The sequence below is a fragment of the Sorex araneus genome, chromosome 10, assembly GCF_027595985.1.
Source record: "Sorex araneus isolate mSorAra2 chromosome 10, mSorAra2.pri, whole genome shotgun sequence".
In the NCBI taxonomy this organism is placed as follows: domain Eukaryota; kingdom Metazoa; phylum Chordata; class Mammalia; order Eulipotyphla; family Soricidae; genus Sorex; species Sorex araneus.
Window position 1 is genome coordinate 51,650,066 of NC_073311.1, and position 21,559 is coordinate 51,671,624.

General features: G+C 40.5%; 1 protein-coding gene across 1 annotated transcript in view; it reads left to right on the top strand.

Moving 5' to 3' along the window:
• The first annotated feature begins 1,886 nt into the window (after positions 1–1,886).
• Positions 1,887–21,559, top strand: part of LOC129399165 (C-type lectin domain family 7 member A-like) — a 32,488-nt gene continuing 12,815 nt past the window's right edge. The window contains exons 1-2 of the mRNA XM_055118460.1: positions 1,887–2,028; positions 18,036–18,152. Of these exons, the coding sequence (XP_054974435.1) occupies positions 1,887–2,028; positions 18,036–18,152 (259 nt within the window). The remainder of the gene's footprint in view (positions 2,029–18,035; positions 18,153–21,559) is intronic.

The window sequence follows — 21,559 nt, forward strand, 5'->3', positions numbered from 1 at the left end:
CACCGAAAGAAGGAAATATGGTCAGTTGCTTCTCTTCTTGCGAATGGAATATACAAAAAAGGCTGGTGTGGGAGGATATTGTGGCTTTTGGGGAGAGTGACAGAAACTGAAGATAAAAAAATGGTCAGAGGCCAGATAATGAGAAAATGTTGTGACTAGCCTATGGGGGGAGTCATTAAAAGTTTTTAAAGGAAGAAAGAAAAATATCAGGCTCTTTAAAGTTTAGTTGATTTTGTGTTGGAAGAAAAAAATTAATATTCAAGCAGGAATATGTTACTGTTATCAGCAAATAATAAAACATTTAAGACAGTACATATGAGTAAATTGAAGGAACTTTTTATTTGGTTAGTTGTGGCATGAGCAATCATAATAATAGTTAATTAAAATAAATTAAATTTTTGTAAGTTTTTATAGGTTCATAATGATACCTAAAGGAAAAAAGTTTGTGGGTATAAGTAGTTGTGATCTGAAAGAATATGCTAGGGTTTTTTTTGTTTGTTTGTTTTTGTTTTTTGCTTTTTGGGTCACACCTGGCAAGGCACAGGGGTTACTCCTGGCTTTGCACTCAGGAATTACTCCTGGCAGTGCTAGGGGACCATATGGGATGCTGGGAATCGAACCCGGTCGGCTGCGTGCAAGGCAAACGCCCTACCCACTGTACTATCGCTCCAGCCAGGTTTTATTTTTTTTTTAAAGATAAGTAAGTTAATACACTTTCTAACTATGAATTTCCTCCCTCATAAAATATACATATAGTTTATGAAATATGGAGGAATATTTGTTTTAGTTATATTAGAAAAAAATAGAACAGTAAAAGCAGAAATAAAAATAGGTGATTGTTTATATTGAGAAAACAGAAGAGGGGAAAGAGAGTTCAACGTAGGGTTTAAGATGGTGATTTTAGCCAAGTGTCTTTGATAGCTCTTTTTTTCTGGCTATACATTTTCTAAATGGCCCCCAAGTTTCAATAATGCAATAAAAGTTATGATGCATAACAGAATCTAGCAAAACATATAAACTAGATGATCTCATCTGCATGGCAGAGCTTGGCAAGCTCACTGTGCCGTATTCAATATGCCCAAAACAGTAACAAGTCTCAAAAGGGAGATGTTATTGGTGCCTGCTCGAGCAAATCGATGAGCAAAGGGATGACAGTGACAGTGACAGGGACAGTATAATAATGATAGCATTGTACATAATGAAATGTGATTGAGACATATATCAGTTTGAGATTTAGATTTAAAAAATCCAGTATCTTTGTGATAAGTGGGAATTTATAATGTCTCATTCTAATAATAAATCAAGCTAAATCTCAAAACAAAAGTTAACATTAACATACTGGTTTATAGCTCAAGTTAAAACTCTGTGGGAAAATGACAAATTCTGACTAAAAATCAGTTCTGATAAACCACTTCCTGAATTGTTTTGATTTTCCCTTCCTTCCTCCCTGAATTACTGCAAGGCTGAGAAAGTACCAAAATTATCAAATTATCAAAGTAGTATGTAGCTGCTGGACAGTGCAAGGACAATTATAGTCATGGAAAAACATAAAAATGATAGAAAGAACAAGTTAAATGTAGTTTAGTTCTATTTTAGTGGCATTAGTTTCTTGTAGTAATTTTTTGTTAGTTTGTGTATGTGTGTTTTGGATATTCAAAGTAATTAGATTCACTTGCAGTTTAATTTTGTAGAAGACAGTTTGAGTTACTAAGTTGAAATCAATTTTCAAACATTTCAGTAAGTTTCCAGTTCTCATTACTCTAGAGTTATTTATTTCTGTGCAACAAATGTCCCTCCCTTACCTCACACATACAGCAGCAAGAACCCACCTAACCTGGAAATTGGCTCACACAGCTTCCTTCAGGATGTGGTGGGACTGGGGTCCAATGCCACAACTTGATGAAGTTCAAAAGCTCACCCCAAAGGCTGTGGGTCAACCACAGGCTCGTCACAGTATTGATCTCATCAGCTCCCGACCGCTGGGCTTCTACCTAGAACTATTCCCGTCATGGTTTGTTCCTAGAAGAAGTATTGGAAGAAAAAAAGATGAAAACTAGCCCGAACTCCTGGGAAGATTACACAATGGGGAGAATCCCTGGACGTATGAATGATGATTGGGGGTCATTGTCGAGGGGCTTGCATCATTAGCATACAGCGTGTAGAATAACGTAGACTATATGCATGCTAGTAACTATTATTCTCCCCTTGCAAGTCTTTAGTCCAATTTGTAATGGTCAGTTGGTTTTGTGTTCAGAATCCTTGCGCTGAAACTCCTGTCTGCCTTCAGTGCTGGATAGAACAGTCAGCGCAGGAGCTGCTCCAGAAATTCAGACTGTCTGAAGGAACAAGTAGCATTGGAAACAGTCTGTAAGCTTTATTATATGTGTGTGTGCGTATGTGTGTGTGTGTGTGTGTGTGTGTGTGTGTATGTAGAGAGAGACTTTTAGAAATTCAAATTGCAAGAGTTCTTGAAAGACTCATGAGACCCGTAAGTTTTATTGCTATTGTTTAGATTTAGGCTTTCTTTCTTTCTTTCTTTCTTTCTTTCTTTCTTTCTTTCTTTCTTTCTTTCTTTCTTTCTTTCTTTCTTTCTTTCTTTCTTTCTTTCTTTCTTTCTTTCTTTCTTTCTTTCTTTCTTTCTTTCTTTCTTTCTTTCTTTCTCTCTCTCTCTCTCTCTCTCTCTCTCTCTCTCTCTCTCCCTCCCTCCCTCCCTCCCTCCCTCCCTCCCTTCTTTCTTTCTTTCTTTCTTTCTTTCTTTCTTTCTTTCTTTCTTTCTTTCTTTCTTTCTTTCTTTCTTTCTTTCTTTCTTTCTTTCTTTCTTTCTTTCTTTCTTTCTCTTTTCTTCCTTTCTTCCGAGGGCATTGTGAGTTACTGCATTCATAGTTGACTTTCAGGCATACAGTGTTCCAGCACCAGTCCCACAACCAGTGTCAACATCCACCCACCAGTGCCCCCAGGTTCCCTCCCAATCCCACCCCACCCCCCAGCCTTCCTCTATGACAAGCACGTTGTAAAGTTTGGATGTTATAGTTTGGGTCTCCTGCTTCTGGTGTCGTTTATTTTGCAGCTGAGATTATCCACCTATACCTCACCTCTACTCCACCAATGTGCCCAAGGGCCTGACCACACCCCTGTCATCTCCTGTCCACCTCTTCTCACTCCCCCAGCCCCTGTGTTTGGATTCTTTCTTCCCTGTCCCTATCCTTTCTATTATCTAGGGTCAAGTGTAATATGCACATTACACCTCCACTTTGATACCATGCATTCCCTCCCTCTGTTATTCTTCTTATACCACAGATAGGTGAGAGCATCAAGTGTTTGTCCTTTATCTTCTGACTACTTGACTTAAAAAATCCTCCAGTTCCATCCAAGTTGCAGCACAAATGCATCATTACATCCTTACTTGCAGCTGTATAGTATTCCATTGTGTATATATATAAATCATTTTTTGATTATCCACTTGCCTGATGTTGGACACCTAAGCTGATTCCACATCCTAACTGTTGTGCTGAGTGCAGTAGTGGTCTGCGTTTATTTCTTGACTGAATGACTTTGACACTTAGCAGTTCCACTTCTTTGTATCTACCCCAAGGCACAAAAACAAATGCTGCTTCTTAATTCTACTCTTTCTTTCCTTCTTAGTCCTTGTTTCCTTTCCTTCCTAGTCCTTGTGCTTAAACCTTGGATTTGTAATTTTCACAGAAGCCACCAGATGGCAATACAACACAAACCAAGTTGCAAATTCATGATATATTTGAATATTGAAGATAAGAAGGAGTCCCTGGGGGGTGTGGTCATTGGGTACATCCATAAATGTCCACCAGCACCCTCCTCACCACCCCAGACTTATAGCTAGATATAGATAAAAGTCTATATCTAGCTTATATCTATGCCACTTCTTATTTCTCCTAGGAGGGAAAAAGAAACCATTATTTGACACACTGGTATTATTTCAGGTTAACAAAAAATTAGTACTATAGTAAACATATAACCTAAATGACAATTATTTAGTGAAAAAAAGCTTAAAGACTTTTCAAAAGGTTTATTAGTAAAAATATAGTAATATAGCACCAGTAAAATAATATCAACTTCTTTTTAGTATTAATTCAATTGTTATATAAATAAATTTTTGTATTGATGTGACTGCACTTTTGAGTTAGTAATTTTGTTTTTTATTGTCTAATGTTTTCATGATTCTACTTCAGAAAATAATATATGTGAAGGAAATGCTTTACACTTAGCTTTTTACCTCAACATTATTTGAATTGCCTAATATTGAGATAAGCCTTATGACTAACAATATTGAAGGAATTAAATATATTAGGCAACAACTGGAAAACATAAAAGGTTAGAAATTATTTTTACAAAAACAGTTGTTATACAAAAAATGTTTCTGACATGTAATAGTAATTAAAGAACTGGACTTGGAAACACCAAGATCAAGAAACAATCTGAGCATCCATCCATGGATGGGTGGTTGAATAAATAATAATGTGACTGGAGAGACAGTTTAGGGAAGATAACGCTTTCTTGGCTAACCCTACTTGGGATTGTCTCCTGAGTTCTACCAGGGTCGGTCCTGAGCACAGGGCAGGAGTAGCCCCTAAACACCGTAGGGTGTGGCCTCTAAACCAAAAGATTAAAACAAAACAAAACAAAACAAAACAAGAATGTGTGTGTGTGTGTGTGTGTGTGTGTGTGTGCTGATGGAACGTAACCATGGTAGTGGTTTTATTTTTGGTTTTTGGGTTTTGGGGCCACACCCCACTTGCTCAGAGAATGGTGTTTTAAAAAAGTGGCAATTTTGCCATTTGGTGACAATAGGGATGAACTTTGAGGGGAATGGTGTTAAATGAAATAAATCAGATGAAAAAAAATGAAACTGAAATCTCACTGGTAGATGGAATTTAAGAAAACAAAACAACTACACGGACCTAGAAAATGGGAGGAGAGCAGGCTGGGGGAAGGAGAGAAGGCTGGGGAGTGATTGACATAGATGAACAGAAATTAGGTAACGTTATAGATATTGTTACTGAAAAGCGGCTTGTTTGAGTTTACCAACGTTTGGATTGTGGTGCTGAGATGAATTCAACTAGCATGGCTTTCATAAGGTTTTCCCTTCCTTCTCTGGAAATCAGTGTGTTAGCAAGAAGGAGTATTAGAATTCCAGGTGAATATTTTTTTACATAAACATACTAAGAGAATCCATATTCAAGGGACCGACTTCATTATTTTGTTGCTTTTTGTTGTTGTTGTTGTTGCACCCACCAGTGTTCAGGGTATAGCAAGCCCTGTGCTCAGAAATCAGTCCTGGTGGTACTTAGGGTACCATACTGGCTATTTTTTATTCTAATCAAGCCGTGCAGGTTCCAAGAGGCCAAATTTAAGCCAAGGTACTGTCAGCACTGTCAGCCCATTGTTCATTGATTTTGCTTGAGCGGGCACCAGTAACGTCTCCATTGTGAGACTTGTTATTGTTTTTGGCATATCGAATACACCACGGAAAGCTTACCAGGCTCTGGTTGTGGGCAGGATACTCTCAGTAACTTGCTGGGCTGTCTGAGAGGGACAGAGGAATCGAACCTGGATTGGCCACGTGCAAGGCAAATGCCCTACCTGCTGTGCTATTGCTCAAGTCCAAGGACTAAGCCAAGGATTGAAGGATAATTCTTGGGCCCATGTTATTAAAAAATATCTTTAATTTCATTTCTGGGACTTGCATGGAAGTGTAAATATTGTCTGCCTTGGAACCAGGGGAAGGCTGGGAAAGGGGGTATTGGTGTTAGGGAATGTGCACTGGTGGAGGGATGGGTGCTTGATCATTGTGTGATTGTAATCCAAACATGAAAGCTTGTAACTATCTCACAGTGATTCAATAAAATTAAAAAAAATTTTTTTGAATCTATCACTATCACTATCATCCCGTTGATCATCGATGTGCTCGAGCAGGGCAGTAGCATCTCCATTCGTCCTAGCCCTGAGATTTTAGCAGCCTCAATTTACTCGTCCTTTCCAACGGTGCCACATTGGAGGATCTTTCAGGGTCAGGGGAATGAGACCCATAATTGTTACTGTGTTTGGCATATGAATATGCCATGGTGAGCTTGCTAGGCTCTCCTATGCAGGCAGGGAACTCTCAGTAGCTTGCCAGGTTCTCCAAGAGGGAGAACTATGCTATAAGAGCTCATTCACAGCTGCGCACTTCCTGGAGCTTGGTTATGTTATTAAAAAAATCATCTTTTGGGGCTGGAGCAATAGCACAGCAGGTAGGGTGTTTGCCTTGCATGCGGCTGACCCGGGTTCGATTCCCAGAGTCCCATATGGCCCCTGAGCATCGCCAGGGGTAATTCCTGAGTGCAGAGCCAGGTGTGACCCAAAAAGCCAAAAAAAAAAATCATCTTTTACCTTATTTTGGGGGCTTGCATGGAAGTGAGGAAGGAGAGGAGACTTCGAGCCTTCGAGGGGTCTCCCAGCCGCTCAGAGATGCGTCCTTTGCTCTCGGGCTGTTGAGACTTCCTGTGAGGTTTTAATTCAGGTACTTTAGGGAGCCCGAGCTACATCTCTTTCTACTTCTACTTTCCACTTCTCGTTCTCTGCGGGACTAGACCTAAAACCTCTCAGGAAGTATCCGAGTCTATTTTTAGATTCTAGTTTAGGTTCTAATTTTCATAGAGCATTTTGTAATGTCTCTTAACATTTTTTTTTCTATCTAAGTTTTTTAATTGAATCACCGTTGGATACAATTTTATTTGGATACACAATTACAAAGTTGTTCATGATTGGGTCTCAGTCATATAATGTTTCAACACAAATCCCTTCACCAATGTAATAACTTTTATACTTTTAATTATCTCATAGTAACTCAAACAGTTGGTTTAACACAAACTAATCATGTGGTACCTGATTAGTTTGTATTTTAGTATGATTTGAATATGTTTTCACAAAGCAATGTCTAGTGACATTTTCAGAGCTTCAATCAATGACTGGTCAGTGAGGTAGGCCAAGAAGATGCTAGAAGGAAAAGAGTGAGCATGGGATAATGCAATTGTAAATTAATTAAGCTGAAATCACTGGTGTGTGTCATTGAAAAGGGAGTCAGAACTATATACTTGTCTAGGCTTTGAACTGACGCTCCTCCCTTTTCCTGGGATATTATCTTAGCTGAGGGGTCATATCTGTTAGCCTGAACCCAGAGATTATTATTTTCCAGGTACCAAAGATTGGGGTAAAAGAAGAAATATGCAAAAATATGATCAAGGCAAATTCTTACTCTTAAAAAAAATATAATGTGGTAAAACACAAATGGTTCAACAAATCCCTATTGATTGATTGATTGATTGCTTTTTGGGTCACACCCAGCAATGCACAGGGGTCACTCCTGGCTCTGCACTCAGGAATGATCCCTGGCAGTGCTCAGGGACCATATAGTATGCTGGGAATCGAACCTGGGTCGGCCACGTGCAAGGCAAATGCCCTACCCGCTGTGTTATTGCCCCAGCCGCATGATCCCTATTTTTTAAAATCTAGATTTAGAAATAATGTTATATCCAGGTCCCATTTTCTGAAGTATGGACAGAATGATTATTAAAGGTTTAGTTTCTCATTTTTTATTTGTCTCACGTGTGAGTTTAGTTAGGGTATTTTCATAATTGTGACTCATTCGTTTGTTTCCAAATAAAATGTCACTGCTGCAAAGAGAAAAGAAAGAAAACTGGGGTGTTTTAGAGTTTAGTTGTAGGGCTACCCGAAGGAGGGGAAGAAGTCAAAAGAGGGTAAATTTACAGTGAAATCAAACAGAATTTCTAACACTCTGGAAGAATAAGAAAAACATTATTAGACTATGAGTCTGTCATCTTTGAAGCAGAAACTATTTCTGATGCAAGAAAAGGCAAATTAAAGATCAATTCATTAGAAGATAATCGATTAACTGCATGTTGCACTCTGGTCCCCACAGCTCCTGTGGTCAGCTCAGCCAGCACTCAGCCGTTGGTGCCAGAACGTAGATACTTTCGTAACCTAAAAGGGGAAATTTGCTTTTTCCTTTATGACTTAGCTCAAAATACCTCTGCAGATTCACCTCCTCTGAGTCCCCCCCGCTTTTTTTTCTCTTTTGGGTTATACCTGGCGATGCACAGGGGTTACTCCTGGCTCATGCACTCACTAATGCCAGAATTACTCCTGGCGGTACTGGGGGGACCATATGGGATGCTGGGAATCGAACCCCGGTTGACTGCGTGCAAGGCTAACCCCTACCCTCTGTGCTATCGCTCCAGCCCCTGAGCCCAATTTTTATATGTAGCCTAAGCATACTTACTCTTTTTGATCAAGAATATGAGATTTTGGTGCCTTAGAATTTCTTCCTCTAGTGAAAGAAATTGCTCTTTGTATCTTCAGATGAGTCATGCTTTCTGACTAAGTCCTGTATTTCCAATAGAATCTGCTTTTAGGATGAAGGTTTATAATATGGATCACATTCAGGTACACTCCTTTCTCATGGAGCAACAGGTTCTGCCTGTTCATCTTCACTGGGATCCCACAGTAGGACAGAAAATTCAGTTTGATCCATTCTTGGTCGGAGGAGGGGCAGGAGGATTATCCCTTTATAATTCCAGTCCTGTCCCACATCAAAGGTCCAGGTTTCCTGCCTTCCTTCGGAGAGAGCTTAACATGTTCAGAACCATTGAGAAGCTACACTGTCCACAGGTAATGGAGAAGTGATAGGAAAATGTACCCCAAAACAGCTGGGTTATGTCCTACTTCCTGTTCCATCACATCCATAGTTCTCTCTGCCTATTCTCAGGTCTATTCCCACTTTATTTGTTTTCTGCATTTCCCTACCCCAGTGCCTGGGGGAAAACATATGGTTTAACAAGTGACCCTCAACTACTTCTGCCTTAGAAAAAGCACTTTCTTTGCAGCCATGTTCCAGGCTGATTGAGACAGATTTTCATGGTTGAGTGAAAAGGAAGTACAAACCAGGAGAACGAGAAAATAAAGAGGTAACAGCCCTAGGCGCTTCCTGTGTTTGAATGCATCTCTTTGTATATGGTATGAGAGAATGATCTAGTTTACTTCTGCACGTGGCCATCCAGGTTTCCTAAAGCCATTTGTTAAAGAGACTTTCCTTTCTCCATCGTATCTCTTAGCTTCTTTGTTATCAATACATAGCCCATATGCTTGTGAATTTTCTTATGGACTCTCACTTCTATTCCCTTGAGATGTGTAGTAATGGCATTTGCTTAATCAATCACATCAGAAACATTATTAGGTGAGAAACAAGATCTAATTATTTGGCTTAGATTTATTTTCCCCAGTTATTCCACCTTATTTATTCAAACATCCTCAGTTCTAACCAAATTTTATTTTATTTGTTGGTTTTGGGGCCACACCCAGAGATGCTCAGAGGTTACTTCTAGCTCTGCTCTCAGGAATCACTCCTGGCAGTGCTTGGTGGACTATACAGTGTGCTTTTTTGTATTGCTTGTTATGAATAATCTGCTGAAAAATTATTCAAAAAAGTTACTTTAGAGTTAGGTGTGTGAGGATTGTTGTATCTCACTCTGGAGATATTAAGCTCTTGTATAAGAGATTATTAACATGTTGGTGAAAGTTGAGTCTGTGTGCTAACATATACTTTTTTGATTGAGATTAGTTGCCTTCTACTTTACACCTCATCAAATGCATATTCCACTTTTAAAAACTGAGCTCTGGCTATTACAGTAAGTTATTTACATTTCCAGAATAGAGCAGAGGATGGACATTATGTAATGATCAAGGGATCAATTTATTAAGAAGGTATGACACTTGTTAATGCATAAAAACTAACGTAGGATGTGCATTGGAGCATAAAACAAATATGAACAGACAGAGGGGAAAAAACAGTCAGAAACACAGTCACAATGGGAGACCTGCTAGGGCCTTGCAGAGCAGTTTTAAAGAGGCAGGAGTGACACGAAGTAATCAACAAAATCTTAACTTGATCTGAGCACATCAGAGTGCTGAGGTTACAAGCAACCAAGTCGAGTGATGTCCAAAGGGGGCAGGTGCACCTCTGAGGTGAGCTGGGAACCACAAGTGGTTTCACTTCTGACAGAAAAGGAAGAGTGGGTGCTATCGAGTTGATAAGACAGAGATAGTGGAAAATTTGAACACACTCTTTTATTTGTTGGGGGCGGGGGTGGCAAACCCAGTGGTATTCAGGGCTTCCTCATGGTTCTGCGCTCAGGGATCACTTCTGTTGGTGCTCACAGTGGGTGCCAGGGATCGACCGTGGGTAGGCTGCATGCAAGCCCTGCCTGCCCTACCAGCTCTTCAGCCGCCAACACAGTGAAAGGCTCGGTGTACATTGTCAGGGCACTGTGAAGCCTCAACCTCTGAGCTGCAGGACAGGTCAGAAGACTGGGAGGCGGAGAGGTGGGTGGGGACTCCCTTAGTGATACGGAGATGTGAAACCTCAACAGTTTCCTATTCATTTCTCACTTGACCAAAGCTTCGAGAGGGAGAAACCAGGGCACCCCCTGCTCCCAGGAACCAGAAAACCCTTAAAACGTTCGGGCCAAGGTCATACAAATATTTCTTCTCTTGGGGAAGGGATGCATATACCTCTTTCTTTTGATTTGTGAGAACTACAGTGAGTCCAGGACAGGGAAGAAGCACCGCTTTCTTGTAGCTGGGGAAACACAGACCACTCTTGCACGTAACCACAAGCCCCACAGCAAGAAGCAGACGGCAACAGAGCTGCAGGAAGCCCCGACATCAGTGATCCCAGACCTGTTATTGGGGAAAGAATAGAATAAATAGAGGCTCAACCCTCTGGCGCCAAAGACAAAGATCTCATACTGGTATACGGCCTGGTTCTGCCATGCAGGTAGAAAGCAATTCTATTTACTGGGAACACACACACACACACACACACACACACACACACACACACACACACACACACCACACTATAGGGAAAAACCTGACACTGAGGCGGAGTTACTCTTTCAAGGGGAAGGCACACAGGACATGACCAAGATTGAAGGTAACCAACAGGCCCAAGAATTTCTTGCTCCCACATTAAAAAAAACTTATTTTCTTTTACGATATAGAGACAAATGCATATTCATGACAGATTTTAACTTGTTTCTGTTTCTGTTAAAACTCTATGCTCGAAAATATAATTTGAACGACTTGTTCTTGCCAGATCCTGAAGAATCTGAGACTGTTGTCTTCTTGGGAAAGAAGAGAGAAACCAACAAAAACCTTTTCTGTAGGTTCACAGAAAAGGGGTGTCTTCATTACTGACTTGATGATTTGCTATTGTGACAATTCAGTAATTAACACTTCTTTTCCTATCCCATAAATACTTGTGAAATTTTGGTCGAATTTGAAATGCACCATTGGCATCGTTGTTTTTCTTATATGCATGATGGTAAAATAAAAGCTGTTACTCTTCAAGAAAAAAAAAAGAGTTTTCTTGCTCCCCATACTCTTCCATTTCACATAACAAACTCGTGGCACTGCCTTAGCAGAGCCAAGAGTCTGGGACTAAACCCCTTTCTGCATCTAAGAGGACAAGGCCAGCTTGTACAAATTCTACCATGGAAGAAAACCTCTCAGAAGAAAACTTCCTCCCCAGACCTCACACTTGGTGCTAAGCAGCAGCTGCACATCTCAGCTAGTGTGTGCTGAGGATAACCACAGGAACAGCGATGCTCACCCGATGCAGAGCTCACATTACTGAGGAGCCTGACCGGAGAAGTGTCTGTTTGCAGCTAGACATACAGCGCTGTTTGCAGGATGCTACCCATATACGTGCAAGAGACCAGGACGCCTGTAGAATGAGTGAATGACTAGAATTAGCTTAGACCTGTTCAAGGAATTGGAATAAACTGTAGGAAAACTTGAATAACATCTTTTTTTTTCTTTTTGGGTCACACCCGGTGATGCACAGGGGTTACTCCTGGCTCTGCACTCATGAGTTACTCCTGGCGGTGCTCAGGGGACCATATGGGATGCTGGGATTCAAATCTGGGTCCGCTAAGTGCAAGGCAAACGTCCTACACACGGTGCTATCACTCCAGCCCCAGAATAACATCTTAATGTGTCAAAGAGCGAGTAGAAAACTAGGACACCTCACACAAACATATGAGAGAACCTTTATTGGGAACAGAAAGAAGGTCTGAGGCTTGTTTTCTTTGTTATCTTAAAATTTAAGGCCGGTGAGTTTTTTTTTTAATTGAATCACTGTGAGATAGTTGCAAACTTTCATGATTAAGTTTCAGTCATACAATGACCGAGCACCCATCCCTCCACCAGTGCGCATTTTCCACCACCAATGTCTCCAGTATCTGTCCCGCCACCCCCACCCATCCCACCCCCTGTCTCTGCGGCAGCCACCTTCCTTCTTACTCTCTCTCTATTTTTGGGCATGACGGTTTGCAATACAGATACTAAGAGGTCATCATGTTCCGTTCTTAGTCTGCTTTCAGTGCACATCTCCCATCCTGAGTGATCTCTCCAACCGTCATTTACTTAGTGGTCCCATCTCCATCCCAACTGCCTTTCCCCCCAGCACGTGAGGCCAAAGAGCCATGAGTTTTAAAGTTGTTGATAGTTAAGTTTAGACATATGTTGTTTCAACACCAATCCCACCACCAGCATCAGCTTCCAGTGTTCCCATGCTCCGTCCTGCCCCTCCTCCCATGCCTACCACCTCCTGCCACCTTGATAGACACATTATAAAGTTCAGTGGTTGCAGTTTAGATCTCATGTTTTCAGTATTGTTGACTCTGAGCTTTGAATATGCAGCTACGACACTCTCCCACATCATTGGTATGACCAAACCCACGACCCACCTTTCTCATCATCTTCCTTCCCCTTTTTGATTTCTGTCCTTCTGTCATTCTTCCTTCCCCACTTTATTTTTTTCTTCCTCTCTCTCCTTCTCCTCCCTATTACCTGGGGTCAAGGGTGATCTAGGCATCGCCCCTTAACAGTAATTTCCTCATCCGGTTATTCTATTTACCACAGATAAGTGAGATTATCCTATGTTTCTTTCTTCCCGCTTACTTCACTAAATAAGGTATCTTTCAGTTCCAACCAGATAGCAGCAGATTGCATGATTTTATTATTTCTTGCAGCTGCATAGTATTCCATTATGTATATATTACATCTTCACACTATTCATCTGTCATTGGACATGTAGGTTGATTTAATATCTTGACTATTGTTCTAAGTGCAGCAATGAATAATGGTGTTCATCTGTCCTTTTGAACACTTTTTTTGTTGTTGTTGCTATTCTGGGGATAAATGCCCACAAGTGAAATTGCTGGGTCATATTTCAGCTCAATTCTAAGTTTACTGAGAACTCCCCATACTGTTTTCCATAGGGGTTGAACCGGACAATATTCCAATATTCCAACCAGCAATGGCTGAGAGTTCCTTTTTCACCACACCCACAAACACAAATTGTTTCCACTATTTTTGATGTGTGCCATTCTCACAGGTGCAAGATGATATCTCCTTGTCTTGATTTGGATTTCCCTAATGATAAATGATGCAGAACATTTTTTCAAGTGTCTACTAGCCATCTGCCTGTCTTCTGAGAAGTGTCTGTTCATTTCCACTCCCTTTTTAAAATATGATTTTAAAATAAGGTTTTGGGTTGATCTTTGTGAGTACTTTGGTATTCTGGATATCAACCTTTTATCAATATGTTTAATGCAAATATTTACCCTCCCAACCCCATTAAATTAGCTGTCCCAGTTTAGCCTTTTTTCCCCTACCTTTGTCACGAAGAAACTCTTTAATTTGATGTGCCCTATTTTAATTTTGATTCTGTTGCCTTTGCCAGTGGTTTTATATCACTGAAGACACCTTCGAGGTCCAAATCTTGGAGTATTCTACCTATATTTTCCTCAACATACTTTCTAGTAGTTGGTCAGATCTCAAGGTCTATAATCCATTTTGAATTGACATTTGTGTAAGGTCTTAGATATGAATCCAGTTTTAATGTTTTACATATGACTATCCAGTTTCTCCAGCACTGTTTGTTGAAGAGGCTATCTTTACTCCATTTCATGTTCTCAGCTGCTGTATCATAAATTAACTGCCCATGTGTATGAGGTTTTGTTCTTGGGTATTTGATTCTGACCCTTTGATCAGAGATGCTCTCTTTATTCCAGTATCATGTCGTATCATGCTGTATAGAATCAATATACAGCTCTAAATTGGTAATGTACACCAAATTTCTTATTATTTTCAGTATAATTTTGGTTATTTTGATTCCTTACCAACTTTATTATTGACTTTTCTAGGTCCTTGAAGAATCTCATCTGAATTTGGATGGGGATTGCATTTAATCTATATAATAGCTCAGCTAAGATAGTCATTTTAACAATCTATTAAAAAAACATTTAAGCACTGTGGTTTACAAAGTTGTTCATCATATAGTTGTTTCCAGTATTCAGTGTTCCAACACAAGTCCCACCGCCAGTGTGATCTTCTCTTCACCATTGTCCCAGTCTTCCCTACCGCGCCCCCCACAAGCCTGCCCCTTGGCAGACACAAAATAATTCATTTAATATTGTTTGTTACAATAAAATGGTAAGTGGGATTATCAAAAATAGTTCAGTAAAAGAATGCAGTGCACTGTACTGTCGCACTATTATCCAGTTGTTCATCGATTTGCTCGAGCAGGCACCAGTAACATCTCCATTGTGAGACTTGTTGTTACTGTTTTTGGCACATTGAATACACCATGGGGAGCTTGCCAGGCTTTGCCGTGCAGGCGGAATACTCTTGGTAGCTTGCCGGGGTTTCTGAGAGGGACAGAGGAATCAAACCTGGGTTGGCCGCTGAGAGGCCGCGGGCACGTGCTTTGTGAAAATTGTTACATGTCACAGTGGTGTTGTTAAAGTCATCAAGGATTTAATGAGCTGTTTGTTGCTATGTGAGCCTGAAGTGCTATTGTGAATGATGCCCTATCAGTAACAGGATGTAAGCCAGGGTGACTAAAAGGACGAGAAAGAGAGCCTGCCATGGAGGCCGGCTGGCACATGGGAGGGAAACAGGGGACATTGATAGAAGGAAGTGGGCACTGCTCAAGGAATTGGTGTTGGGACATTGTACACCCAAGGCTCCATCATGAATAACTTTGTAGCTTGGAAATTCATTGAGACTTAATAAATTAAAAAAAATCCCATAGTAAAGCAGAATGAAAATATAAATACTGAAAATAGAAACTACATATTATCCAGCTAATCAATCTACTTCAAGACATTTACCAGAAAAATACAGTAATTTCAAGAGAAATGTACTCAAATTATTGGAGTATTATTTACAATAGCCAAGAGCTGAAAACAGGTTAGTGCCTTTTATCTGTCAAATAAATACAGAAGTTTTGGTTTATGTCCATAATGAAATACTACTCAGCTACAGGACATACATAAAGTCATATATATTTGCAAAAGCATGCATGTATGGGCCTCAAGGGTTTTGGTGAAATAAATCCCGCGAAGGCAGACACTATTTTTGTGGGAACCAAATGAATGAAGTAAATACAACAAAAATAAACTTTATATTTTGAGACCAACTAGTGGTTAGCAGAATGTTAGGGAGGCTGGAATAGCTAAATTGGAACAAAGAAGACAAAAGTATGATGAAGGAAAGAACTGAAGTTGTAGTGATTGCTCCATACATACACACTCTTCAGTGACACACATGTAAAACTTACCTAACATTATAATGTAATGTTATTTATAAAAATCATTAAGTCAATATTACAAAAGGAAAAAACCAATATCTGCATTTTAACAAAAGTATTTCTACATAGAAGATTTTTAGAATAAATTTATTATTAAAAATTTCATTTTGGGGGGAATGCCCTGCCACAGAGGCAGGGTGGGGTGAAGGGGACAGGGTGGGGGTGGTGGGAGGGATGCTGGGACCACTGGTGGTGGAAAATGGGCACTGGTGGAGGGATGGACACTCGATCATTGTATGACTGAAACGTAACCATGAAAACCTGTGAGTCTGTAACTTTGTCTCACGGTGATTCACTAATAAAATAAAAGTAAATAAAAAAATTTCATTTTTTATGTCAGAAATACACTCTATGCAATCAATTTGGTTCTAGTCAATCAAGTGAATAAAGCACAGGTAAACCTGTGAAGAGAGTTCTGGAGATTCTCAAATGTGCAATGATTATTTATGAGGTCATAAAATCATTTTGCTCTAGGAATAATGGTGGAAGGAATCTCTTAAGTATGGAAAGTTCTCTGAAAAGACTTTATTGGTATAGTTCACACAAGAATTTTAATTATCATTACATACAATTCAAAGTACCAGAGCTCTAGGGGCACTTTATTGATTTTTTTAAAACCATTTTTATTGAGGTGCTGGAGTTATAATATTGTTAGTCATACTATTCATTCACATAATTTCAACACTACACCCATCTGTAGATAGCCTTTTCCTTTCACCAGAGTTTGTGGACCCTTTAGAGTCATAGATTTATACAGATAATATGAAAAAACAAATTGCATTTGTTCCTATGCAAAGCTACTTCTGGGGTTGAATGGTCATGTAGCTTCTCATTGAATCATAAATAGTAATTCTTTATTTTTCTTTAGTGATAGCACAGAGAGTAGGGCATTTTCCTTACATGCACGCGACCCGGGTTACAGGTTTGATTCTTCCATCTCTCTGGGAGAGCCCAGCAAGCTACCGAGAGTATCCTGCCCTCTCGGCAGGGCCTGGAAAGCTACCCGTGACGTATTCAATATGCTAAAAACAGTCACAACAAGTCTCATAATGGAGACGTTATTGGTGCCTGATCGAGCAGATTGATGAACAGCGGGACGACAGTGCTACAGTGCAGTGAAGTTTAACAAGCACCAGTTGGTGCTGAGGGTTTACCCTTGGCTCTGGCTCAGAGATCACTCCTGGTGGGCTCAGGACCACAGATGGTTCCAGAAATCAAGCCCAGGTCAAGTGTGTGAAGGCAAGTGTGTAAGCTGCTCTACTATTTTTTCCAGCCCAAACAAATAGCAGTTGCTTGTTTGTTTGGGGGCCACACCTGGCAGTGCTCAGGGATTACACCTGGCTCTCCTCAGGGATCACTCCTGGAGTGCTTGGGGGACCATACGGGGTGCTGAGGATTGAACCCAGGTAGGCTGTGTGCAAGGCAAGAGGCGAATCCACTGTCTATCGCTCTGACTCCACAAATAGTAACTTATAAGGTGCTATAATAGGACCAGAGAGACAGGTCAACCAGACGAGCACTGCTTTGCGTTTTTGGAGGACTGGCTTTGACTCCTGATATTGCATGGTTTCCCACATGCTAGGTGACCCCTGAGCACAGAGCCATGGGAACCCCCTTAGCATCTCTAAATGGAGTGTTCCCCACCCACTCAAATTGCTGTGACAGTTGTGGCTACAAGTTGTGGAACAGGTGATTTTGACTTTGATGTTTAAAATAACTCCATTCAAAACCATTAAGTGTTTAAAGAAATTATTAATTTCTTTGTTTTGCAATTAAAGAAGAACACAGAAAGAAGTAGAAAACTGCTATGATTAAATCCAACCAACCTCATATGCATTTATGTTATGTAGAATAAAAGTAATTTTGGTATCTTGAAGTAGTAAAAGACAGAGGCTGTTTATGTGCATTTTGACATTTATCTATTTTTACCACAGGCATGTATTTATAGAACCAATGAGGATTCGCCATCATTCTAATACAAGATACACTGTATAAATCATGCAAATCTAAGAGCATGATTATATCCTTTAACTTCTGTAATTTTGACAACTGTGTTTAACTTTTGAATCTCATGACACTCTGAGATGATATTATTCTGAGTCCTCTGGTAACTGCTAAAGCGCAGATGTGAATTGATGTCTTGCCTATAAATCGAGCATTTTAATTGTCTGTAATTCTGATGCAGGATGTGGGAGTAGATGAGATTCAGTCAGCAGTGGAAACTTTCTGTGTGGGAATGGTGCGTGCCATGTAGTCATTGGCTCACGTATCACTGTGTCTCTAGGGTCTCGTCATCACAATCTAGTTCCTCCTGGTCTCAGAGATCCAAGCCAGCACATTCTTGCAGTGATTCTGCCCAAGGTTGCGCTGCAGCTGGAGAAATCTGAAGGCGTGCACACAGGTACTTCATTATGAATATGTTTCCAAAGTCTCTGTTCTTAGACAAGGAGAAATAAGACAGAATTTGCTCTGGGGAAGATATTTAGAATGCTGAGGACTTTGGATTGTTGCGGAAAAAGAACTGACTGTGGGAATCAAGGTTAGTACATTTAATGGTTACTCTAATTCACAGGTAAATTTAGGAATATATCAGAATGCAAGTAGGCCAAAATGTTTAACTAAGAATATTATGAATTTTGAAATCCTCAGATTTTGGGTGACTAATTTTTAACACAAAATAAATGTTTCTTTTTTCTTACCTCTATAATGCTCCCTTATACTTAGTATTGGCTTATCTAAAGTTTTAAATACCATCATCAAAAGCTTACTTTTCTATCACATAAGTGCAGCTTTATAGTTATAATTATTTTCTTATTATACAAATATTTAATTACAATGATTAAATAAAAGTCAATCAGCTACTTCAAGTAAGGTTTATCTTAAACTCTGGCACTATGGTAGAGAAACCATTTATTGAAAAACAAATGGCAGTTTATCATTATTTGATAAAATAGACTTTCCTGAAATTAAAAAGTCAATGGTTCAATGTTAAGATTTATTTCAGAATCCAATATTAAAATCTATGAGGTTTCATGGTTATCTGGTTCTTTCTACAAAATCAAAAAATAACATTTTAAAGAGATTTTTTTTCTCTTTAATTGATATTTACAGTAATTCTAGAGGAAGAGTATTATTATGTACACTTTGTAAAAGCATAAAATTTTGCTTCTTGGGGGCTGGAGTGATAGCACAGCAGATAGGGTGTTTGTCTTGCACGCGGCCGACCCAGGTTTGATTCCCAGCATCCCATATGGTCCCCCAAGCACCGCCAGGAGTGATTCCTGAGTGCATGAGCCAGGAGTAACCCCTGTGCAATGCCGTGTGTGACCCAAAAAGAAAAAAAAAGTTTTGCTTCTTAAAGACTCTGCTTATAAAAGCACCTAGTAGATAGTGTAACCGTTTTCATTATTTAGCACGTTGGAGCGGGTGCCGCACGCTGCTTCTTGCCATCCGGGGACCCCGGAATTGTGGTTATGTTGGTTGGCACCGAACTAAAGTGTTACATGAAATTTTGACAATAACCATTTGCGTTGGGTCAGTCTGCCCAATGGGACACGCAGGAGTGAGCCCAACATCAAGTCTGTGCTGGGGGCACGTGCTGAACAGAAGCCGTGGTGCTGACGTGACAATGACAAGCCTGCCGTATTCAGCATTACTTCTTCAACTCCCATCTCTTGAATTCCAAGATTCCTATATTTTTCTCACGAAGGAGTTAGTCCATTTTGTTTTGTTTGGGGCCACAGCAGGCTGTGCTCAGGTCTTACTCCTGGCTCTGTGCTCAGGGATCACACCTGGTGGGACTTGAAGGTGCTGGGGTTGGAACCCAGATTGGCTGCATGCAAGGCCAGCACCCTGGCTGCTATCTGTCACTCCTGGTTCTATCTATCACTACACTGTAGCACTGTCGTCCCGTTGTTCATTGATTTGCTCAAGCGGGCACTAGTAACGTCTCCATTGTGAGACTTGTTGCTACTGTTTTTGGCATATTGAATACGCCACGGGGAGCTTTGCCAGGCTTTGCTGTGCTGGTGAGATACTCTCTGTAGCTTGCCGGACTCTCTGAGAGGGGCAGAGGAATCGAACCTGGATCGGCCACATGCAAGGCAAATGCCCTACCCACTGTGCTATTTTTCCAGTCCATATATATATATATATATATATATATATATATACACACACACATATATATATGACACACACATATATACTCACAAACATATTTACATTAAAATGTTTATTTATTTATTTTTGCTTTTTGGTTCATACCCAGTGATGCTCAGGGGTTCCTCCTGGCTCTGCACTCAGGAATTACTCCTGGCGGTGCTTGGGGGACCATATGGGATGCCGGTCGGCCGCGTGCAAGGCAAATGCTATACCTGCTGTGCTATCGCTCCAGCCCCAAAATGTTATTTTCTTATTAACTTCTATTATGAAATTCGGAGGTTGAGCTTCACATAGTGTGTAGTAGTCCCCATTTCTTCTACCAAAATTCCAGGGCTATCCTGCCATCTGGAGCACCCCTCTCCTCTCCTCGGCCCCTCTCTGCCCCTTTCCCTCGTAAGCAGCACAGTTTCACTGAGTCTGGGAGTGACTTTTGATGGACATTTATTTTTTGCTTCAGTTATTCAAACCTTGCATATTAGTGAAACTGAGCCAGAGTGATCGGACAGCGGGTAGGGCATTATGGCCTTGCACGTGGCCAACCTGAGTTCTAATCCCTGGTGTTCCATAGGATCCCCCAAGCACTGCCAGGAGTAATTCCTGAGTGCCGATCCAGGAGTAACCCCTGAGCATCGCTGGCTATGACCCAAAAAGAAAAAAGAAGAAACCATGTGCTTTCTTTTACTTTTTCTTTGCTTTCTTTTACTTAGCCATAATTACCTCACATGCAATGTCTTTTGTACCAAAGGGCAGCGTTTCAGCTTCTGTTTTGTTTTTGTTTTAGGGCCACACTCCTGGGCAGTGTTAAGGGGTTATTCCTGGCTCTGCATTCAGGGCTTACTCCTGACGGGGCTTAGGGTACCCCATAGGGTGCTGGGGATAGGATCCAGGTTGGTGCATGCAAGGTAAGTGCTGTACCCACTGTACTATGTCTCTGGCCTCCGCAGTTTCACGTTTCAAATAGAAAAATCTCTCAAGTATTTATGCCCAAACTTCCTTACTCAATGTCTGCAGAGAAGTGCTTAGGTTGATTCTAAGTCTTGTCTGTCTTGACTAATGCTGTGATGGTCATTGGGTGCAAATAGAATGAGTGTTTTCTTTTTTCTTTTTTATTCATTTATTTTTTTTTTGTTTTTGTACCTGTGTACTTAGTTCCTATTTAAATCAATTTCCATCTGGATTCCATCACCAAGACCCATTATTTGCAAGTCAGCATACACGTCGAGTCCAAAGGCTGAAACAGTGGTGTAGGGATTAGTAATCACTACCATGCCCAGGCAAGTGTGGTCATCAGCAACACCCTTTCCCTCACGGTACTGCAGTCACCGGAAACTTGTGACATGCTCGACTGCCCTTTTACAACACCCGATCAACCTTGTCCAAGCAAAATTCTATTTTTTGAAAGGGTTACTTCTAAACTTGGGATTATTATTAGGGATGGAGTCATCCAATATGAATGTTACTATGTTTCCTAAGGACTCAGGGGAACAGAGGCCTTCTATTCTGGACACCCTAAAGTGTTCTCGCCACTTTGTATTTTCATATGCCTGCCAAAGCCTGAGTTCTTGGTGAAGGCCTTCCCACATTCCTTACAAGCAAGGCTTCTCTCCACTATGAATGTTCCTATGACTACAAAGACTTGCACAA